The 21,229-nt window shown below is 38.3% G+C and overlaps 3 protein-coding genes across 3 annotated transcripts in view; 2 read left to right on the top strand and 1 right to left on the bottom strand.

Annotated features, from left to right (window-relative positions):
* The window catches only part of LOC146473296 (melatonin-related receptor-like), a 55,454-nt gene that overhangs the window by 2,557 nt on the left and 31,668 nt on the right, over positions 1 to 21,229 (top strand). The window lies entirely within an intron of this gene.
* On the top strand, positions 1,555 to 2,821 carry LOC146473299 (melatonin-related receptor-like). Its single transcript, XM_085118512.1, has one exon. It carries the CDS (start codon positions 1,570 to 1,572, stop codon positions 2,671 to 2,673), a length of 1,104 nt encoding a protein of 367 aa, XP_084974638.1. The 5' UTR covers positions 1,555 to 1,569; the 3' UTR covers positions 2,674 to 2,821.
* LOC146473298 (BTB/POZ domain-containing protein KCTD3-like) lies at positions 3,032 to 19,107 on the bottom strand. Its single transcript, XM_085118511.1, has 18 exons — positions 18,965 to 19,107; positions 16,811 to 16,864; positions 15,947 to 15,992; positions 15,088 to 15,161; positions 14,381 to 14,439; positions 13,821 to 13,901; positions 12,454 to 12,618; positions 11,907 to 11,991; positions 10,609 to 10,739; positions 10,404 to 10,472; positions 9,891 to 10,006; positions 9,359 to 9,446; positions 8,675 to 8,791; positions 7,957 to 8,283; positions 6,687 to 6,783; positions 5,879 to 6,011; positions 4,835 to 4,892; positions 3,032 to 4,417 (listed from the first exon to the last, which is right to left on the bottom strand). Exons 1-18 carry the CDS (start codon positions 19,006 to 19,008, stop codon positions 4,173 to 4,175), a joined length of 1,989 nt encoding a protein of 662 aa, XP_084974637.1. The 5' UTR covers positions 19,009 to 19,107; the 3' UTR covers positions 3,032 to 4,172.

The following is a 21,229-nucleotide window of genomic DNA, read 5'->3' as shown; positions in this document are numbered from 1 at the left end:
AATGAGTTTTCCGAAGTGTCAGTGAACGACTTGTGCCGCGTAATTATCACAGTTCACAAAGAAACTCACTTAGTATTCATAAATAAAAAGTTGACGCTATTCATTCACAGGGCGGAGCCGGATCCGTAAAGGCTTAAAGATAAACGACAAACTAACTAGTTGTTGATTAATCCTATTAAATACTCCAGAAAACGTAATTACAGAATGGAACTTTTTTTAAGAGTACAGTATTCATTTGAAACGAAACCTATTGAAAAGAAACCAACGCTTCTGATTAACCTTATTCAGGTCTAAGAAGATAATTTCCTTGCATAGCTACTGTCGGCTTTTCTAATTATTTTCTCTTTAGTAACAAGTATGATAAGGTTTTCAAGATCTTTTGCACAACTTGGCAAATGACTGAAAAGCTAACACGGAAACTAAGGTTAGCATTGCTCTTACTAATTGAGCGATGTATGATATAGAACCCATACCTTCATCCTCTCTTGACCCATAATAACACAACCTTAAGCCACAAAATATACTTGGATAAATATGAAATATTTCCTATAAATTCGAATACGGGTACGATAAATATCGACCGAAATTTTCCTAGCATACGCCTTCCCTTAAAACAAAATAAGTAACTTGTTGTCAAACTCCGAACGGGGTAATAATAATTGCCCGCTGTCAGGATCGCTAAATATTGTTTATTTTGTATACGCGCACAACGGTTCAACATAATTTGTCAATCTACAACGAAAAGGCCAAAAGTACACAAATTCAACCGTCTATTTGGTTGTCCTTCCTAACTCTAACGTAAAACTACTCAATTTTACTGAGAAACTGAAAACAACAAACATAACTAATGGAGGGTAATGGTAATGGTACTTATATACCGCATTTTCTATATGCATATTCAAATGCGGTTTACATTACTTCAGTGCAAGGGTGAGATTGGACATCAGCATATACTGATAGGCGCCGCTGGCAGCCGCTTTCAGTACATAAGTCATTCAACCCACCCAACCCATGAAATCATGAAATAGCGCAAAGACCAGACCAGCACACCGGGAACTCCATGCCCTTCTCTTTGCGATTACTGTCTGGGTTTTTTAACGTCCCACAGGGTTATGAACATTGAAGTGTTGTGAGACGGAGCCTGCGGTTTATCGTCCTTATCGGAGAAGACTAGAAAGTCTAACCATTTGCAGATGTCATTACAAAGGCAGCACTTTCTCCTCTCTTGAGTGATGGTCCGGCCGGGGTTTGAACCCACGACCTCCCGCACAGTAGTCCAATGCTCAACCAACTGAGCCAACCGGGTAAACATCACGGTCACATGGTCAAGTTTGCCGAAAATGTAATTCTAGATCTCTCTATCAATTCCCTAAACTGCTGAAAGGTAAACAGGAAAAAATATTGAAAGATAAATGCTGCAACCCGAATAGAGTATGATGGCGGAACTCAGTGAGAAAACCGAAATCACGTGACACTGATTTGAAAGGGAAAATTAGCTTAAGTGTTCCGTGTATAAAGAAAGGTCTTGATATACGTTTCTTAATTCTTTTTAACGGTACATTTGCTGAGATGGCGGATGACCTCAGCTCACGAAGCCTGTTCTTGACGGCTTTGGAAGCCGGCTCCATGATCATGTTAAACGTTTTCGCACTGCTAGGCAACATTCTCGTTTGTATCGCAGTTTACAGGAACACGAGGCTCCGTACAACGACAAACCTTTACATCATCGCATTGGCTGTAAGTGATTTGCTGTCCGCCATCTTTGTCATACCTTTTTCAGCTGGAGCACTTATTGCAGGCAGGTGGCCTTTTGGTAAAGAGGTTTGTGAAATGAGCGGGTATTTCACCGCGTTTGTGGTGTGTGTTTCACCTGTAACTATGGGTTTGACCGCAATTAACAGATTTACGAGAATATGCAAGTCGGATCAGCAGTACAAACGATTCTTCTCGCAAAGGAAATCTCGCATCTTGCTCGCGTCTGCCTGGGTCTTTGTAGCGTTGCATTTCGTTCTTATGACTTTTATCATTGGTCTGCAAGAGTTTCGCTTTGTCCCGGGATATGCACTATGTTTAAATGTACATTTGAACAAAGTCGGGACTTCAATCCATTACGTCGTTGTCCTTGGCCTCTTTTTCGTCCTTCCACTGGTTGTGACACTATTCAGCTACAGGAAAGTTTTCAAAAAGATTCGACAACACAACATGGGTGCGGCAAAAGCTCTCCAACCACAAGCAAGGATTCCAGGAATAAGCTCGCGCGAAATTCGAATTAGCAAATCTCTGTTTGTCGTCGTGTTTGCATTCATGGCGTGTTGGGTGCCTCTCTGGATCGTCAATCTGTTGAGTCGCTTCCGTGTTGTGGCGAACATGCCAAGAAATGTTCAATTAATTTGCGCTTTTTGCTTGTGTCTGTCCAACGCCATCAATCCGTTCATCTATGCAGGAATGAATCCCCTTTTCAGGAAAGAATTTCGAAACATTCTTCGCTGTAAATGTGGCCGGTTAATTCAGGGAACTTCGCAAGCATCAAAAGAAAGCACAGCTTCACGGAAAGCACAAACGGAAACAACAAACGATGATAATCAAGGAACCATTTCTCAGGAAAGCTGTGTACTCACAAGGGGTAATGAGTGTCAAGACAATGACGGAACAGAACTCAAGATGATAAGCTGAATTGTAAAAACTAATCACGCTCGGTTAAGCGAGAGGTTGTGTCGCTTGCCACACTCCGTGAAAGTATCTCACACCAGCCACCGATAGTGCCATACTGTTCGCGGAAACATTTGAAATGCTGAACGCACATAGTGCGATAAAATAGCGTTTATATATTGCATTAGAGATAACCGTAGTAATTTAAGTCGCAAATCGGCTTGGTGTACTCTTCTAAGATAAAATTAGTCTTGATGTACATGGTTGAAAAGGAAACAAAATACATAAAAACCGGATGGATGGACGGATGAAAATTGCCTGTACATCACTCGTGGAAGTATTTTGTTGCCGATTTTGTTTGAACAAGCAGGAGCCATAAACATTACTTGGAAAATGCTTTATTTTATTTTGTTAAATAACTTTACAATTTCCCTAAAGGATGAAAACTATTTAAGTGCGTATAAATTAAAGGTGTATGATTTGTGAAAAAAAATTTAGTGACCTTTTAGAAGTATTGACTTTATGTTAAATAAATGATTCCTAAGGTCTGTTGCATAAATTCTACAAAACAAATATTCAGTTTGCACGACGTTTAAGAAACTTGGTCGAGAGTTAACCCTGTAAATGATCAACAGATAATTTGTCTTTGTTGTTTCTCACTTCATACAGCTTTAAACTATTCGAGTTCAGAAAATTCGTGTTGCTTGTAATGACTCAATTCAGAGAGGATTACAAATCTTGGTTTCTCAGTAAATTGTGAAATCAATATATACTTGTTATTCGCGATATATTTAACACTAAAACACTGGCCAAACGGAGTTTCCAAATCCCAACTTGTGTTGGTTAACAAAACGGGCTCGCAAGAAGTCAGAACGTGACGCACATTGTAAAACAAACAACAACAACAAAACATTACAGTGCGCATGTGCAGTCCAAAGAAATCCATTGCAGCGCAGCCGTGTGCGCGTGCGCAGCCTAAAAAAAACCACGACATACCAAAAACAATGCTGATACTTGTGAAAAAAGAAACTGCGGCCTTGCACGCGTGCGCAGTACACAGAAAACAATACTGAAACTTGCGAAAAAAAATCATTACAGTGCAGCCTTAAACGCATGCGCAATAAAAAAGCCATTACAGTGCAGCCTTGCACCCGAACACGGGCCATGTGGCGTTGGGTTCACAACTTTAATTCTTAGAAATCAGGTCAAAAATAAACTATCTTGTAAAACAAACATTTAACATATTTTAAACAATTATCAAACTCGACACCCCTAAAGACATCTTAACACAATAACGAAATATTCGACTACCTTTGAATACCATTTTCGCCAAATTTCTTTCGCTTTCGCGATTTTGGAGAATTTTGGCGAAAAATAAATAACGGGAGATTTTTTTCGAGTTTCTCTATTTCATAGCGCGAAAAAAGGGCGAAAATTTCCGACAGCAATGCATTCAGTGTTTTGTTTTTTAAAGCCCGCTGAGGCTCTTATCTCAATCAACAAGTCTGTTATTTCCGCAATGTTCAACACTGCGATATTAGAATGCCATATTTAGGCTTTCCACCACTAGCGCCAGCCTCTTCTCGGTCATCTTCGCCCAAGCTAGGGCATGAGTACGAAAGCTTCAAGCGTGAGCCCGTGAGATTTGTGTGCAGCAGTGACGTGGCTGGTGACATGGATGGTGTGGTGCAGCGTGACGCGCTGAGGTCGCATTGTTCCAGTGTTCGAAGCAGTTCTCCTTGCGTGACATTACCAATGTCGTCCCGCTCTGAAAAAACAAAACCATCCGATTTTCAAGCGTGCAAATAATAAGAAAATGATGCTATGTTTCTTGACAGTTTCTCACTGTTATAATTGTTACCCACTTCTGGAGTCACCAATAAGGAAATAGTTTAGCTAAGCAATGTGTACACAGGTTCGAAAATGAACTGAATGCTGTATTCTGATTTGGAGCTAATTTGATTTACCTCTTTTTACTAACCTAGTAGTCACAAAAAAGATTATAGTACTGAAATACCTTTGCAACAAAGCAAAGAGTTTTCGAGAAATTTTCGAGAGAATGTAACTCCATCGCTTCGATTGGTTTAGGACTAGACTCGGTTGGCTACCCATCATCTTATATCCAACGAGCACTTGAGGCATAGTTAAGAAAATATTTCTTGCAGCGCTCGAGACTATTTCTTACCTGTTATTTCACCAGACTGTCTAGACGCAATCTCCAGTGCTGTTGTCAAATCCCACATCTGAAACACGGTGAGGAAAAAATCAAGTTACAAATAAACAATCAGATCGTTCCCATAGCAACCTCTCTCTCTCTCTTTTGACAAAAAAGAGGACCATGCATACTTCCCAACATACTTTGCATGGATTTCGAATGAATAAGCTCTTTTTTCAAATATTAAAATTCAACTTGATATCGAGGTCCAGAGGACACAAACAGCAGAAATGAATAAACATGATTATTCAATTTCCTTTGTCTGTGTTCTCTTGGCCTCATCGTCAAGCTGAATTTTAATATATGGAGAGAAGCCTATTGCTCTGCCACTTACGCGTGCCAAGTCCCAGAATCCCTGCGTCTTCACTGTGGATTTTGTTGTAATTTCCTTTCCGAAATTCCATTGCAACATAGCACTTCCGCACAGTAACTTAACCTTATGTGGTTACTAATGAGCGAAACGTTTTCCGGAGCAAATTTTTGAAGGCAGTGTGGTCTAGTTGTCAAAGACGGTGGCTTGTGCCCGGTTTCTACTGTCGTGGTTGTTTCCTTCGCGTTGCCTATCTTCAGCCAGGTCAGTATAAAAATGAACTGGCGAATTGTTTTGGAAAATTATCAAAACGCTTGTAGTAACCAGGCAAAGGACTAACATCCCACACACGGGGGTAGGGTGAGTATCCAACATACCGAAAAAGATGGCGGCTGTACATTTTACGACAATACCTTGCGAACCTACTACAGCCAAAATTAGGCACATAGAAAGCCACATTTTAGCGAAATTCGTCCCCGTAACAACAACATTGTGCTCGCTTAAGTTGAAGTTTTTAGAACTTTCAACTTTTTTTTCGAACGTTTCTAGAGTTTTCTTACGCTAAGAATTATGGGTTAATGTATCAGTCGCTATCTTTTTTTTAAGCACGCCTTTACCTTACCAAGTCATCATTGACGTGTTTCTATTGAGTCGTGTTTATAACTAGCTTATCGTACATGTTTTTTATTTCTTTGTTGTTTTACCTGTATACATCCATTTGAATGTCCTGTGATTAAGAAGCGCCGGGGTCTGGAACCCATTCTGCTTGACGCGTCACATTCGTGCACGCAATATGAAGTGATATTACTGCCGTCCACTGAGCGAATCGTGCAGATTCTAAAAACAAACCAAGAAATACATATCGACACGTTTAACACGGCTCTCTGCCTGACAGAAGTGATTAGTGAAAAACCTAGTAGCTGCGCTCATTCTCGAATTCTGGATAGCTTGCAGTGTACGCGTTTTCTTTTTTTATGGCCGAGTGCTCCGTAAATAGTCGTTCGTGCATTGGGCCGCCATCTTGGATTTCCAAACGTAGGGAGCTGGAAACGACCTCGGGTGGCAGATTTTCTACTCTCTCCAGTCTTCTCGTCATAATCCAAGATGGCGGCAAGGCATTCCGTGAAAAAAAAAAAATTAATAAATAAATAAAATCGCTCGCCCCCAAAATACGCTTCACTGCAGCCTAATTCCGGGCAACAGTTAATATTTAGCAAAAATATCATGGTAGTCCGTAGTCACATCACGGCTGAAATTTGCAAGAAAGATGACAAAACACATGACGGTTGAAACAAATAACAAGGTTCATACTCTTGGAGCCTGAGGTATTTCCCAGTGAACCGTTTCCAGTCTTTCTTACATTTATTTCCTTGGTTACTAATCTTTGAACCAAACAAAAGCCATAAACGGCGTTTGCAATTTATCAACACGTGATTATTTTGACTTGTGTTGGTACAGTGAAAGATCTGCTGGCAGCTTTGATGTAATGTTCCATAAATGTCTATTTATTACCTTTTACCAGTCGAAGAGAACCGTACGATCACGTGATCAGTGTCAGGTACAAGCTTCTGAATGAACACTTGCTGGTCATCACGCTCACCAAAAGGACCTAGGAAAAAATAACACCGGTGTTGATAAAGTTGTTTAAACGCTTTCAAGATTTCATAATCAAAACAAATGAGGTTTAGCTGGACGAATCTCCGGATTTGACGTAATGTAGATGTCGCATTTTAGTCGCGACAAATTTAAGTCAAGTCCTCCCCGCTTCCTTAAAATGGCGAAAAATCTCAGCAAATCAGCCCGATAGCAACACAAACAAAAAAAAAAAACAACAGTCAACTCTCTCAAAAGCGACCACCCTTGGGGCACGACAAAGTGGTCGCTTATGGGAGGTGGTCGCTTACAGGAAAGATCAACGAAATAAGCCTAATATATACTGGATTAATTAATTAATTAATTAATTACATGAAAATATTACCTTAGCAGCTAAAATTAGGCAAATAGAAACTAATTTATAATTTTTTTTTTTCACATCTATCCATTCTTCTGATGAAACTTTGTATAACATTTTGGAACAGATCACTGTCACAATTCCCGTTTACCTACAGATCTAATTAGCCATCTTCTCTGTCTGAAAACTGTAATTATCTGTCAGCAGTCCGGGATAGCGTCATTAAACATTGAACTTCTGTCACTTCTGAGTAATGATTTACTAACGTTCACACGTGATTATGCTGGGCGGTCGCTTACCGGAAACAAACAAAATAAAAAGAATATGTGTAATTTCTGGCCTAAAAAGTGGTCGCGGTCCCTTAGGAAATTTGAATAGTTGTCACTTACAAGAGAGCTCTTGAAAACAGTATTTAACTGAGAAACAAAACGGTTGTTTACGAAGTGGTCGCTTACGGGAGATGGTCGCTTACGAGAAGTGGTCGCTATGAGAGAGTTGACTGTACAGTTTAATTTGAGAGCTGAATGCGTTAAAGGTAGAACAGAACGAAGATGATATCAGCTGAATTTTGCTGATTCGACGCGAAAGAAATATGAAAAGAGACTAGAATTCCTATAAACTCAGCTTCTGTAATACGAAATCTTCAAAATACCGATACTTGGACAGTTCGCTTCAGCTCCAAGATAACAAAACTCATACAAATTCTTCCTCTACTGCATAGGTGCCTTTGTGATATGGTCAGTCCGTTCGTCCCTTTCGTGTCCTGCTAAACAGGTTCCACTGCACAACAGTTAAGCCTGTAGCATCTGCTTATTGTGATAAGTCACTCACCGATGCCGTTACCAGCTAACGAGCTAGGGTGGGCGTCCTGTGTCTCTAGCGAAACGACGTTGAACGACGCGAGGGGCGTGGAACCAGGCTGCGTGGAGATCATGCCGCGAAAGCGCGTCACGTTCCACGTGCGCACGTGATTATATTCCGAGCAGATGGACACGAGGTTCTTCTCGCTCAGCATCACTTTGACGACTGGATTTCGATGAACCATGAATGTTTGGAAGAGTTGGGGTCCGTGGCCTACCGTCTCGGGATGCTGCACGATTACTCGCACTGTTCCAGAGCTGGTACCGTATGCAATCTCAATCCAATTCCCGCTTAGGCCTGAAAAAAACAAAATACATAGATTACTTAAAAATTGCGGAAGATACCGCATCGTATACATGGTGCCTACTATCGTTACTGCGCATACGTTCTGCGCATCTCTAGATACTCGGGTTTCCTATGGGTGGTGCCTACTAATACAGGGATGTTTTTGCGCGGTTTAAAACTATGCGGAGAAAGCAGAACTTAGCAAGTGCTCTTGGTATCCAAAAAGTAAATTTGGGGTAGCCATGCATTTTTCAGAGATAATAGAGCTTCAATTTGGAATTTTAGTAGAGGCCAGATGACATCCCTTTGTACATAAGTAACACATCAAGCCACATTTACTTGTTGCTATTGATATAGCATGAGATATATGTATCTCGTGTACAAATCAAATTTATTTACTTACAAGTCTTTGGCGTTAAGTAGACGCTGAGTGCTGTCACCATGTCCTCATTCGGATCTTTATAAAGCTCAGTCACCAACAAATCATTATCCTTCATTCTTAGTGGAAACTTCTGCATGTCTACAAACAAAATAGATCCTCAGTGATGATGATGATGGGAGTTAAGTATAAATAAATAAAATAAAAATAATAAGTGACTTTATTTATGTGTCGGAGCATTTAGCACTGTAGCGCTAATTGGCGACACTATCAATCAGTGATTAAATAATCATACGAACTGAACATAACATTTGTTAAAAAATTGTGCAGTCCCAGAAAAAAAATCCATACCCGCCCCACGGAAGGTCATCGGAAATTCCTAGGGGGAGGGGGGTCTTAAAAGTCAAAATTTTAGAAGCTAAACTGGAATTTCCTGGGGGGATGTTGGTGCAAAACAAAAAACCTTCCGTGGGGAGAGTATGGAAATTTTCTGGAACTGTACAATCTCAACTGGTGTGAGGAAAACCAATTGGATATTTACAAAGCGCAGTCTTGGGGCTACAGTGAAACAAATCCAAGAGGTCAGAGTGGGACTTGAACCGGAGATCTCCAGATTTCAAGTCCAGCGCCCTACCCACTAGGCCACGCCACTGCCTCCTGTAATAATTATTTAAACTTTCAGCCAAAATAGTTTTTTCAGAAACTTACCAATGTAATAAATAGAACCATTTGTACATCCAAGGAGAAGAAAGGAGCCTGCTGTGTCATAACTTGAGATGGGCATCACATCCTGAATCTAATAAATAAACAACACTTTTTAGCACTGATGGAAGTGAAATAATTATGTAAGATACAAAAGTTAAAATTTATTATCTAGATACATTGTAATTATAAATAGTTAAAAACAGTTAAGTCTTGCACACTTTCTTAACAAAATAAGTTTTAAGATGTCCCTTAAAACAATCAACATTTGATCACGATTTCAAATCTAAGGGAAGGGTACTCCACAGCAATGGCCCAGTGTGAGTGAAGGATCTATCGAAAAGTTTCATTTTTCCTAGAAAGATTTGAACAAAGGACTTCTCAAGCAAAACTTGACAAATTTTGTGGTACGTGCTACAACATTTGCAACTGCATTGGACAAGTTTCTGTAAAAGATTAATTGAATTTGTCCATAGCAGACTTCCAAAAGAGAACTTGCTTGTGTACAGCCAGCCTAGAGGTGAGCATGTCTTCACACCTGCCAGTGTTGGGTCATTGAGTTCCATACTCCAATCTTCCCTGTGTGACTGGTGGCCACAAGCTGGCTTCCAATGAAAAACAGCGCATCTACAGGCACACTCAGGTTAAAAGTTCCTGCAATCATACATGTACATTTGAACAATGATATTACAAAATGTCATTGTATTTTGAAATGATAGATAAAAATTAATCATTTGTCTCATAATTATTTGGGTGTTAGTGATTGTTCAGACTACATGCTGTTCCCTCAGGGGTCTGCTGTGATACCAATCGATCAAACAAACATGTTGTGAGAATAAAGAAAATTACCATTACAATTACAAATTATTTGTCTTGATGTCCAAATAAATTCTCTAAGGACTACCATATAAAGGGAAATAGGGAAAATAATGAGGATATTATGTACGTTGATACTGGGCCTTCAAGGTTTAATAATCTCATTCTCCATGTGTGGTGCATTCCCTTACATGTATCAATGATTTTCATATACTATTATTATTATACGACTCACCAATTTCAAATTTAACAACCCCTTGAATATGATCTGTGGTGGTGAAGCTCCATAAACGAATTTTACCTTCTGCAGAAGACGAAAACATTAAATAAATGTAAACAATTTACTAATTAGGGAAAAGTTCATTCACATCACTCCAACCACATTGCTTTATTATTTATGATTAAAAGAAATTTCCAGCAGAAAGTTTAGAGAGATTTACCTGATGAAACTGCAAGCATTTTATCACCAAGAGAGCTAGACGTTACTTTGGCATTCAGTGCCATTCTCTCAACACAGTTTTCCAGATAAGGAGTGGAGAAGATAAGCTCCCAGCCGACAGAGTCTTTGGATCTGACAAAACAAACAGCCATGGTCACCTTTACAGTCAATCCACGTCACATGTGACCAGTATTTTTTGAAATTTGAATGGAGTTTTGAAATTTACATGTCAGTTTTGAACTTCACCAACAAGTTTTCAGAGTTCCCATAGAAATTTCCCTAGTTTATTGACGGTATAAAGTTATGCACTTTTCTTTACATATTTACAGCATTAAGTATTTCAAGAGTAACATTGTTCCCCAAGTATTTTGAATCTTTTTTTCAGCAAATGTGTAGACCTTTTGTGGAAAGATTTCCAGAGAATGTTCAACACTGATTCCATTCAAATGCCGGACATTACAAAGAGGAATTGAAATGTTCATTTCATTCTTGGAAATACAGGTCATGTGTGATGTGAATTGACAGTAAAAGCTTATCATAAGATTAACAAAATTAAAAAAAATATATTAGATATTTTAAATGCAGACCAAGCTGGGACCAAAATAATTTCTCATCTCTGATCTCAGTGATGCACATTATAATTTTCGTCCCAGAAAGATAAAGAAGCCAAAAAGCTGAAAAGGGCCTCTGCGATACACGAGGTCAGAAAAAGACAAAAACCTAAGAATTTCGATAAAACTATGATAATTTACTACAGGCTGTACGTAATTGACTTTAACTTTTAAGTAAGAACAAAATTTACTGTATATGTATGTCCTGGATTCTTCCAATTTTCAATGAGGAAATTTCAGGCAGAGATATTACTAGAAATCTGAGGGCCTTTATAGTTAAAGCAGGATGTATCTTCAGGATGATCAGGTTTCAATTTCTGGCCAACATTTGCCACATTTTATAAGTACATAAATTATGATCATTCAGGTGAATGTTAAGTCCTGAGATCTAAGGACTGTTTGAGGCGACATTGACTGATGCTTTGACAAACTGAGTGGAAGTCACGAATCTTTAAAATTGAGTGAATTGCAGACCGTCAGTAGATGGTATAAATGCCTCTGGTTGTTGGTCTGACTGATCAATGAAGTCAAGATGTTATTGGTTGTGAAGACTGTAAAAAGATTGGTGTGTGTTGATCCGTCTTTTGTAAGTCAAAAGTCTGTTGGTCTATAGTCAGTAAAATTGCCACATTATTGGGTGTCCATGAACTGGAGGTTGACTATAGCTCTTCCAAAATATTCAACTGACCTGTAGCAGAACACTGAATGAGCAAAGGCAACGGCCACAAAACTGTGATGTCCTATAACCATCAGCACTCTCCTAGGGTCAACATCTGTAGAAAAGAATATTTATAAGTAGTGGAACACTCATGTCTCATCAAGGCTGTCACTTACATGTAGCCTGCGAACGCAGATGTATTTCCAGCTGTCACTTTTCTCCATCGAAAAGTGACAAAAGCGACAGCCAGAAATATGTCTGCATTCACAGGCTAGCTCTCACTGATCTCATGCATTTGAACCAGTAACAGGGTCCTTTCTGCTAACCTGAGATGAATTGGGAAACTGCAGCGAACAACAAAATGATTTTAGGCCTGGTTCAGATGTTGTACTGCTGTTGTATCCAACTGAGTTTTTAAAATCAAGCTCTACTGTAGCTTGACGGCTAATTATCAAACGTGGAACTTAATTCAGCCATGTGCTAGACTAAAACAATTATTGCTACATTACAACAATGCATATACATTGTAATAATTGAATGCACACTTAAGTTTTTAAAATAAAGAAACTTGACTTACCCATTGGATTTGCTGAGTCATCAGAGACTTCCTTAACGCCAGAATTTTGATAAGTTGAAGTATCAGTTAATTCATACTGTGATGCACTGATCACCGTGGAGACAGAGCTGCGTCTTGTGAGGGTCACTGATGACGAGTGTCTTGACATGCAAGGAAGTGGAAAATCTGACAAGAACAAGTCACTGTTAACAACATTTTAAAAAATATCTGAAATTTATATGCTTCCCTCTTTTTAATAAATACAGTTATTGCATTATCATATTGCATTGTACATCTTATACATGCATTCTGATTGGTCAAAAACCTATAATAATTATAGGTTTTTGACCAATCAGTATAATAAACAATTATTGTTTATTATACCAATAAAATCATAGAAAACTGTTTTCACTTTTTATTTTCGATAGGTTAATACCAGCGTACTATTAAAATCTACTTGGAATGCTAAGAGAACATGGGAAAAGCCACTGGAGTGATTGACGGCAGTGGAAAGCACAACGGTTTGGTTGAATCTTAAACTTCAGGGTCTGCCTGTTGAGAGGTGTAGTAAAGCTCTACATAAATGTATAACCTTAACAACTCTTACATCTGCTACTAGTAGATAAACTCCAAGTGTGCTGATTTGAAGAAATTAAATTGTTGTCAGTAGGACCTCAGCCAGCCAGAAAGTATGAATGAACCCAATATTTATATTCACAAAAATCAACAGCTCTGACTGGAGATTTATTATATAATTGCATTTGACATAGCAAGAATGCACTCCTAATACAGATTGGAGTCGAGATTGTATGGTACAACTTTGAGTCAGTGAATGAATGAATGAATGAATGAATGAATGGATGGATGGATGGATGGATGGATGGATGGATGGACGGACGGACGGACGGACGGACGGATGGATGGATGGATGGATGGATGGATGGATGGATGGATGGATGGATGAATGAATGAATCTTGGGACATGTATCTGGCATGACCCCACAGATTTTGCAGGGGCGGATAACATCATCACCAACTTGGCAAAGCAGAGAGAGCCTGTGATAGAGATCATCGGACGCACTCCCTAATCTTTGATTATTACTAGTAATATTATATGTAGCTGTAGTATAAGGACGCTTTCCAAATTTGTCAGAACTGGCCAGTCTAACCGGTCAGTTGTAATATGGAATGTACAAATTTCAAGGATAAGTTTTATCCTTTTGGCTAGCCCTTCAACTTTCTTCAAAATAGTGTGTACCATTTTCGTGGTGACTATTTTTTTACGATTTCACAGCACCAACCCTTCAAAATGATGCATTAATTTGATTTACAAAGTGACCAGCCAAACCGGCCAGTTCTGGCAAACAGATTTTAACATTCTTAGTCACCTGGTGGATTAAGATACCCATGGAACAGCACATCACCACATTTGGAACTGGACACCTCTTCACACAAAGCCAGTCGCTTTGCTGTTTTGAGGACAAAGCATTAATCATTAGTCTTGGGTATCGAGTATTGAGGACAGTGGACCCAATAAAATAGTAACTGTTCACCAACAGTCAAACATGTTAGATCTTCAAACCACTGATCTGAACTACAGAGATGCTTGGGAAAAGGTAGTCTAGAATATTTGACTAAGATAGGTTTACACACAATGTTATGTAATTATGTTGTGGTTCAAACTTTTTTAAGTTTAAAAATTTTCAAATCAGTTTGATTTTTTTCCCTTTGTCTCGGATAATGGTAATGAATACTTCACAAAGGAAAATAAAAACATTATTAAACTCGGTCCAATTTGAAAAATTTTAAACCGCATTATATACGTACATCCTACGTACTGCTAAATTCATGAATGATCAGAAATTTATTCAGGCATTTTTATTTGTGGTAATATTAGAGAATGAATGTAAATAACAATGTAGACAATTGAGTTACACTCTTACAGTACCTAGAGGAGTGATGCCATAATACTCAGCTTCATGTTTGATAACTTTCAAGTCTAGCCCCCTGAAAAGAATGGAAACAATCTGGCATTAAAAAAAAATGGCTAACTTGATAGTGGATATCATAAGGGGGCAATCGAATGAATACTAGTGCTACTGACAAATTAATTTAAATGTACATAATTTTATAATATCTAAATGTATTGTAATTTTTGCAACACGTCAGATGCCCTTTTGAATCTGTTGAAGTTCAAGCTTTTAGGTCAGTTCAAGTATGTGTATGTAAGGATACACTGTACTTTTTTTTTTTTTTTCCTTTTTTCATTTTAATAACTGGCAAAACATGCGTCAATATTATTTGACAAATGATGATATGCTTGAAAAACTTTGGGTTGATTCTGGTGATAAAGAGCAGATTGAATTATTACTTTCTGACTCAGAATTTGACAAAGACAACTATGTTGTTGAGGATGAGTCAGAGAAAGACATGGCTTGTTAGATTTGCCATCAGGAGAAAAGTCAGGGATTGCAGCCCAGATTTCTAACACCCAACATAAATTTCAGCTTGTTTGACATTATATTTTTTTTCAAAAATGGTCAATTTTGGACTGCATTGGGGTAAACAAGTGTACCCAGTGAGAAGCGAATGGGTTAAAAGTAATATTTTTCAACAACAAAATAATGGGATGAACAGAGTTCAACTGTACCCTACCTTGCATCAAGCTCTTTGGTCCTTAGAAAATTTAAAATAGGCACAAATGCCTCTGGATCTCGGTCAATAAATATCTAAACAAATAAATTAAAAAGAAAGCATAAATAAGACAAAATAGCAAGGACACTAGACTGCAAGATGGTAATAATTTGAAACAACTGCATAAAATTGGCATTAGCAGAAGTTGTTAATAACTCAGACAAAGTAATTTTCTGCATAAATTGGCCCACTATTACAGCTGAAATTAATGAACCGTGCATTGTCATAAATTATGATTAGCTCTGCCACATGTATATGTTGTGGTTCAAAATTTTTTAATGGTTTAAAAATTTTCAAACCAGTTTGATTTTTATTTCCCTTTGTTTTGGATTAGGGTAATGAATACAGCACAAAGAAGAATAAAAATTAATCTGGTTTGAAAAATTTTAAAACAAATAACAAAAAATTTAGAGCACAAGATATACTTTCTTTCAAAACTGTTTGCAAGAAAAAAAAAAAAAAAAAATACCCATCCAGCCCAGACATTAAGGGATCCTCATGTTGGCAAGGCATGAACAGGACCAAAGTATCCAGTAGCTCTTATAGTCTAGTGGCCATCAGAGATGCAATCTGAGAAAATCCTGTTTTCATTAACATTTCACTTATAAAACTTCAAACTGAATAGTTGACAGTGAGTTTTTACTTTATTTGAAACAAGACTGGCATCTGGCAGTCATGCAGATGGCCACTTAGATCCTTACAGGCAACCATAAATTATGATAATCATTATTCTTTACATGTAATTGCTGCTAAAACAACTAAGTCAGATGATGTTTAAGATAAACTGGGTTGATGTGTACTAAGTGAAATTATGACCTACCGCTCCTGTTTCATCTCTTAGAGATGAAATTCGCCCACTTAGTAAACTAGCAAAGATAAAAATCAGAAAATTATTACCACTTAGCACATCTTCCGAAAATTTACAGAACTACAAGTACAGTGTAAGCCAAGCTACATTTTCTGTAGGTATTACACCAAAGATCTTTGGCGTGAGTTTTCCAAATTGCTCTGCTTACATACTGGCACACGATCATGGTCTTTGGCATAAAGCAGCATAACACAGAGTTAATGCGTAGCTTTAGATTACTTCGTAGGCTTAATGGCCTGATGAAAAATTCCATGGTTCAAATGAACTGTTTTGTCAAAAAATAGCCCCCCTCCCCTTGTAAGGATGAAACAGGAAGTACTTCCCTCCACCCCTCTCCCCCTATCATATTCATACTAAAACACGATCAGGCCTTAACGAATATCCCACAGCTAACAGACTGTCTTGTTTATAAAATTTTCACTATCTTTTCATTCAAATAAATTACTATGAACACACATCCATGTACAACCAGTTTTTGCAAGATCCACAAAGTTACTGATAATATAATGTCAAAAACAATCAAAATGGCTTTCTGTCTGTTCAACACTTTGAAACTGCATACAGTGGAACCTCGATTAAACAAAGTGCCAAGAGACAAGGGAAATTGCTTCGTTATATCAAGGTTCTTTTGATCCATACATTTTAAAAGGCCGGACTAGAGGATTTTGTTGGTTATACCAAGGACTTCGTAATATAGAGGTTTGTTAAATTCGAGGTTCCACTGTACTAGGTTTCTATATAATACAATGTAGTTTAACACAATAATATTACTGTATATAATTTTTTCTCATACACATAGCTTATAAAAAAACTTACCTAGAAAAAAATGAGTCAGGAATCCATGTCAGAGTCTGCTTGGAAGTTGAGAACCTGTCAAATAATGTTCAATCTGCTTTTAGGACAGAATTTGTGCATAAAATGCCAGTGAAATCATCCACATAAAGGCGATTTCACAACCAAAGTTTTAGCCAGAAGGGTGTCCAAGTGTCAAGAAATTATCAATTTGAAATTCACCCAATCTATTACAAAATGTACACAAGACATGCCTTTTCAATTTCTGGCTAAGCCTGCCCTTGACGCACCCACCAACAAAATAGATAATTAATAGTTATTTGCCCGCCATTGTAAAAACTTGTCTAACGAGAAACAGAGGAAATGCTTGTTGCATCAACAGCTGCAATAATCAGCAAAATGGCTTTAAATCACTTACATGATGTAAACAATTTTATTGAATGGAAAACATTCTGAGTGATGACAATAAAATTAAAATTAATTGAATGGCTCCTGATACATGCACATCTTTGGCTGATTCAGAAAAAAATGCCTGCATTTTACCATATATGCCCTTTAACTTAATAAAAAAATCAGTAGACCTATTTATATCACAGCTTCACAGCCAAACCTGTGACAGAACCTACATGTATAAACTGCAGTTACAATATATCTGCAGATATTTGTGACAAACATGTTGTGAAAGATAAATATTGATTACACAAGATACTTCCTTGAAATTTATGCCAAAATTTTTTTTTAATGAGGTTCAAAAAAAAAAGTACCTGCACAGTGGATAAAAGGGGGAACCCTGTTAAAGGGCAATTTACACGGTATGGCTTTGTCGCATGCGACAAGCTTACGACAGGCTTACGACACGAATTGTTCATGTAAATCAAACCTACAACTCGCTTACGACTGTCGTGTACGTCAGAAAAAAAAGTCGTAGGTTTTAAAACAATCGTAGGTATGGGCAAATTGTTGAATGACGAGAGTTGTGTGCGATTGTTTGCATGACGCGAGCAGCGCGCGCTATAGAAATCACACGCGACAGTCGTAAGCAAAAGTTGTACCATCTAAATCGGCCTTAAGACGTTACCACTCTCGGAGCCGTGAAAATGTGTTTGTAACAACAGGTTGGTTGGATTAATGAGGTTGTAAAACTAAGGAAATGACTGGAATGTCAATTCATTTGGGGCACAAAAAAAGTGGTCGTAATAACAAGGTGGTTGTATTAACATGGCGGTCATAAGGCAGGGCTCCACTGTACCTCCCCCATGGACAATCACTAGGTGTCTTATTAAGGCAAAAGTGTTTAAAGGAAAGTATGAATTAAGATAAATTGGAATTTCAGTGGGGTGGGGGGTGTTAGAAGAAGTCCCTTCCATGGGTGGGGTATGGATATTTTGTGGAACAACACAGAGACTGCAGACAAAATTTTGCAAAATTGTCTGTAGTGCAAGAGAGATGGCAAAGGTTGGTCACTTTCAAGCCATCTGGTACAACTTCTTGGCTCTTGTACAAGTACCACAATGTTAGCTTCCATGGCACCCGAAATGATCGGAACTACATTTTGTAAATGAAGAGTTGCTTGGCTGTTTTAGTATAATAACTATTTCCTTGAAAAAGAAGGTGAGAGTTGAAAAGCAGAAGTGGCAAATACATCACACCACTCCCCCGTCAAGTAGTAATTAAGTTGCTGTCTGCATATATCTTTAAAAAAAAATAATCATATATGGTCATTCATTATATTCTGGGTAGACTCACTGTCTTTGAGAATTGTCTTGGAAAGAGTAAAGGAAGTTGTATACTACTGATATTTCTGATCTAACATGAAAAAGTACTGTCAACACTTAATTTAAAGCTGACAAGATCCCACCATGATATATAAACTTGCAAGTCCTTTAAATTTATTATTTGCCACTGAGAAGCGAAGGGATGAAATAAGTCCCGAGACAAGTTTCATTGCATCTTCAAAGAAGTTACTTTAGTAAGAAAAATATCACATCTATCACTGCAAAGAATACGTGCCTAACATGCAACAGTTATTACTGTTAGTTTAAGCTCATCTTCCAGCTAAGCTTTAAATAAGCTTACGTAAAAAAACATGTAGCATGCACAGCAGAGAAGAGTCACGGATTCCGGACAGTAGATTTTAACAGAAACAGAAGTTGGGATTAAGAAATCAACATCACTAACCTTCTTCCACCAACATTGAGGGTTATGATTTCGCCGACGCTCATTTCCCATGAAACGTTTTTGAGGATATTCCGGCTGTCAAATCTCCGCCATTATCACCTGTCCGTTTTTTACGTTTCTGGATTATTTTCAAGATGGCGTTGATTATATACAATAGAACGAGTGTTTTTATTGGTCAATTGGCTGCCCTCGATATCGTGTTGTTGACATGATGTAATTTCCTTTCTCGGAAGAGGTATAAAACCGTCAAAATTCAGTTCCTGCAAACGAATTAAACCTTAAACAAGGTAAAGAAATTTACCGATAAACGTGCGCAAAAACAGCCCATTGGAACTTAATCACGATCGGGCATTTTACCTGAGGTTTATCATCTCCTCTGCTCATTTCAATAATTGCCATGTCACACTGATGTCAGGTAGGGGTTGGGGGGTGGGGGGGGGATTTAACAGCTGAAAAAAGACACGGGAGGCAGAAAAATGTCTCTGTGTGACAAGCGTGATAGCTAATTCATGACGCATTTTGAAGCAACCTGTTTTTTTTATATTTGACTTCCCGTTGTATTCGTGCCACAAACAGCAAATGTCGGCGATTTTAAAAAACGAGTCCACTCTGCCGTCACGTTGGTCACGCAAGGACATCTTGTCAATGTCACTCTGAAATCACCAAATAAGGCAAATTCTGACGCCGTACCTAATAGAAGTCAATATACTTTCGTTTTGATGCGATGCGTTTATGATCCGTCAAAGTTTTCAACTTTTATATCCTGTAGTACCAAATAATTTCTCAGATAATTTGTGAAACTTTAGACAGTTTGATCTCACGGAGTAGGATTCAGTTTGTAAATTTAAATCGCTGAGAATTTTAGGGAACGTAATTCTATTCCCCGACTTTCCGGAACTGCAAGCTGGCTTTTTTTTTTCACATTTTAACTAGTTTTTGCGCCTCCCAAAACAAAAGGCACATTGGTTTTCCCCTGTTACAAAAATATGGGGTGAAATTTTACTGAAGAAAACGCTGAACTTAGACTATACTAATCTGAGTATCAGGCTTCCAAAGGGTAGGGGGACACCTAGGATGAGACGATACTGAACTTCCGAGCTGATACTCCCCGAAAGGAACTCTTTTGGGAAACGCCGTGCCACAAACTGCGTACCACTTGGCACGGCGCAATAGAGGCCAGGTTCATAGGGTGCCTGAACTAGGCGTCGGTCCAATATTAAGCCGAAGCAAAAAAAGTAATTTTAATACAACTGGGTACATTACTGCACTCTGTACTGTCAAAGTATAGATCGCTGCAAGAAGTTTCTTCAAGAATTTTCCTAGCCTGCGTGGCAGACACGAAAAGGAGCGGTGATCGCGAGGGAGGGAGACACGCGAGGGCGAAAGGAGCGTGCCTCCCCGCCCTCGCGCTCTAGGAAAATTGTCGGAAGAAACTTCTTGCAGCGCAGGAAATCAAAAGCGAAGGCAGTCTTGAATATCTGGACCTTCTAAGACGCAGACTACCTTTTGAGGACTTGTTTTCGCCACTACGCTGTTCTCACAAAAACTCGTATACACTCTGTTTTTTTTATAAGAACCTTTTTTATAAGAACGTCGAGGCTGAGATTAACCAAAATTTTAAGAACGTATTAAGAACATTCCTCAGGCTGAGAGTCGATTAAGAACGTTTTTATTTTGCTAATCTGTATATAAAATCAAGGTAACAACTGTAGCAAAATACTTAAGGGCATGTTTTGTATAACAATGGTGACACACATCTCGGTTCGTCATAATCAGCCGTTCTTGATACCATATCTCAGCGGGCAATGCACAATGATAAGTTTCCTGGTCACGTCCGCATTGATCTGAAATACATGTAGTGTATACCATGTAATTTAAGAACATCTTAAGAACGTTTTCAGCCTCAAATCGCAAAAAAAATATGAGAACATTCAGCCTCAGCTCCAAAATTAGACGTTCTTATAAAAACAAAAAGTGTAGTAAAATAAGGGCACCTACATCGTCTGCCCGCCAAAATGACACTGGTTCAGGCGTGTGCACTCTTTCTCTGTTGGAAAAATTCATAGTCGTACCGGAGACTAAGGGCCTCCACAGACGAGGCAAACTACTATCGATAACTTTTTAGTTGTCGATAACAAAAAGTTATCGATGACAAAACACCTCGTGTGTGAATCAAGTTATCGACTATGTACAAATGGTGAAAAATAAAGTCGTCGACAACAAAGTAGTTTTCCTTTTCAAAAAGAAAACTTCTTGTCCACAACA

The sequence above is a fragment of the Pavona decussata genome, unplaced genomic scaffold (genome assembly GCF_977016875.1).
Source record: "Pavona decussata unplaced genomic scaffold, jaPavDecu1.1 SCAFFOLD_94, whole genome shotgun sequence".
NCBI classification, from domain to species: Eukaryota; Metazoa; Cnidaria; class Anthozoa; order Scleractinia; family Agariciidae; genus Pavona; species Pavona decussata.
The sequence above is the reverse complement of the archived record's forward strand: the minus strand, read 5'-3'. Positions and strand labels throughout refer to the sequence as shown.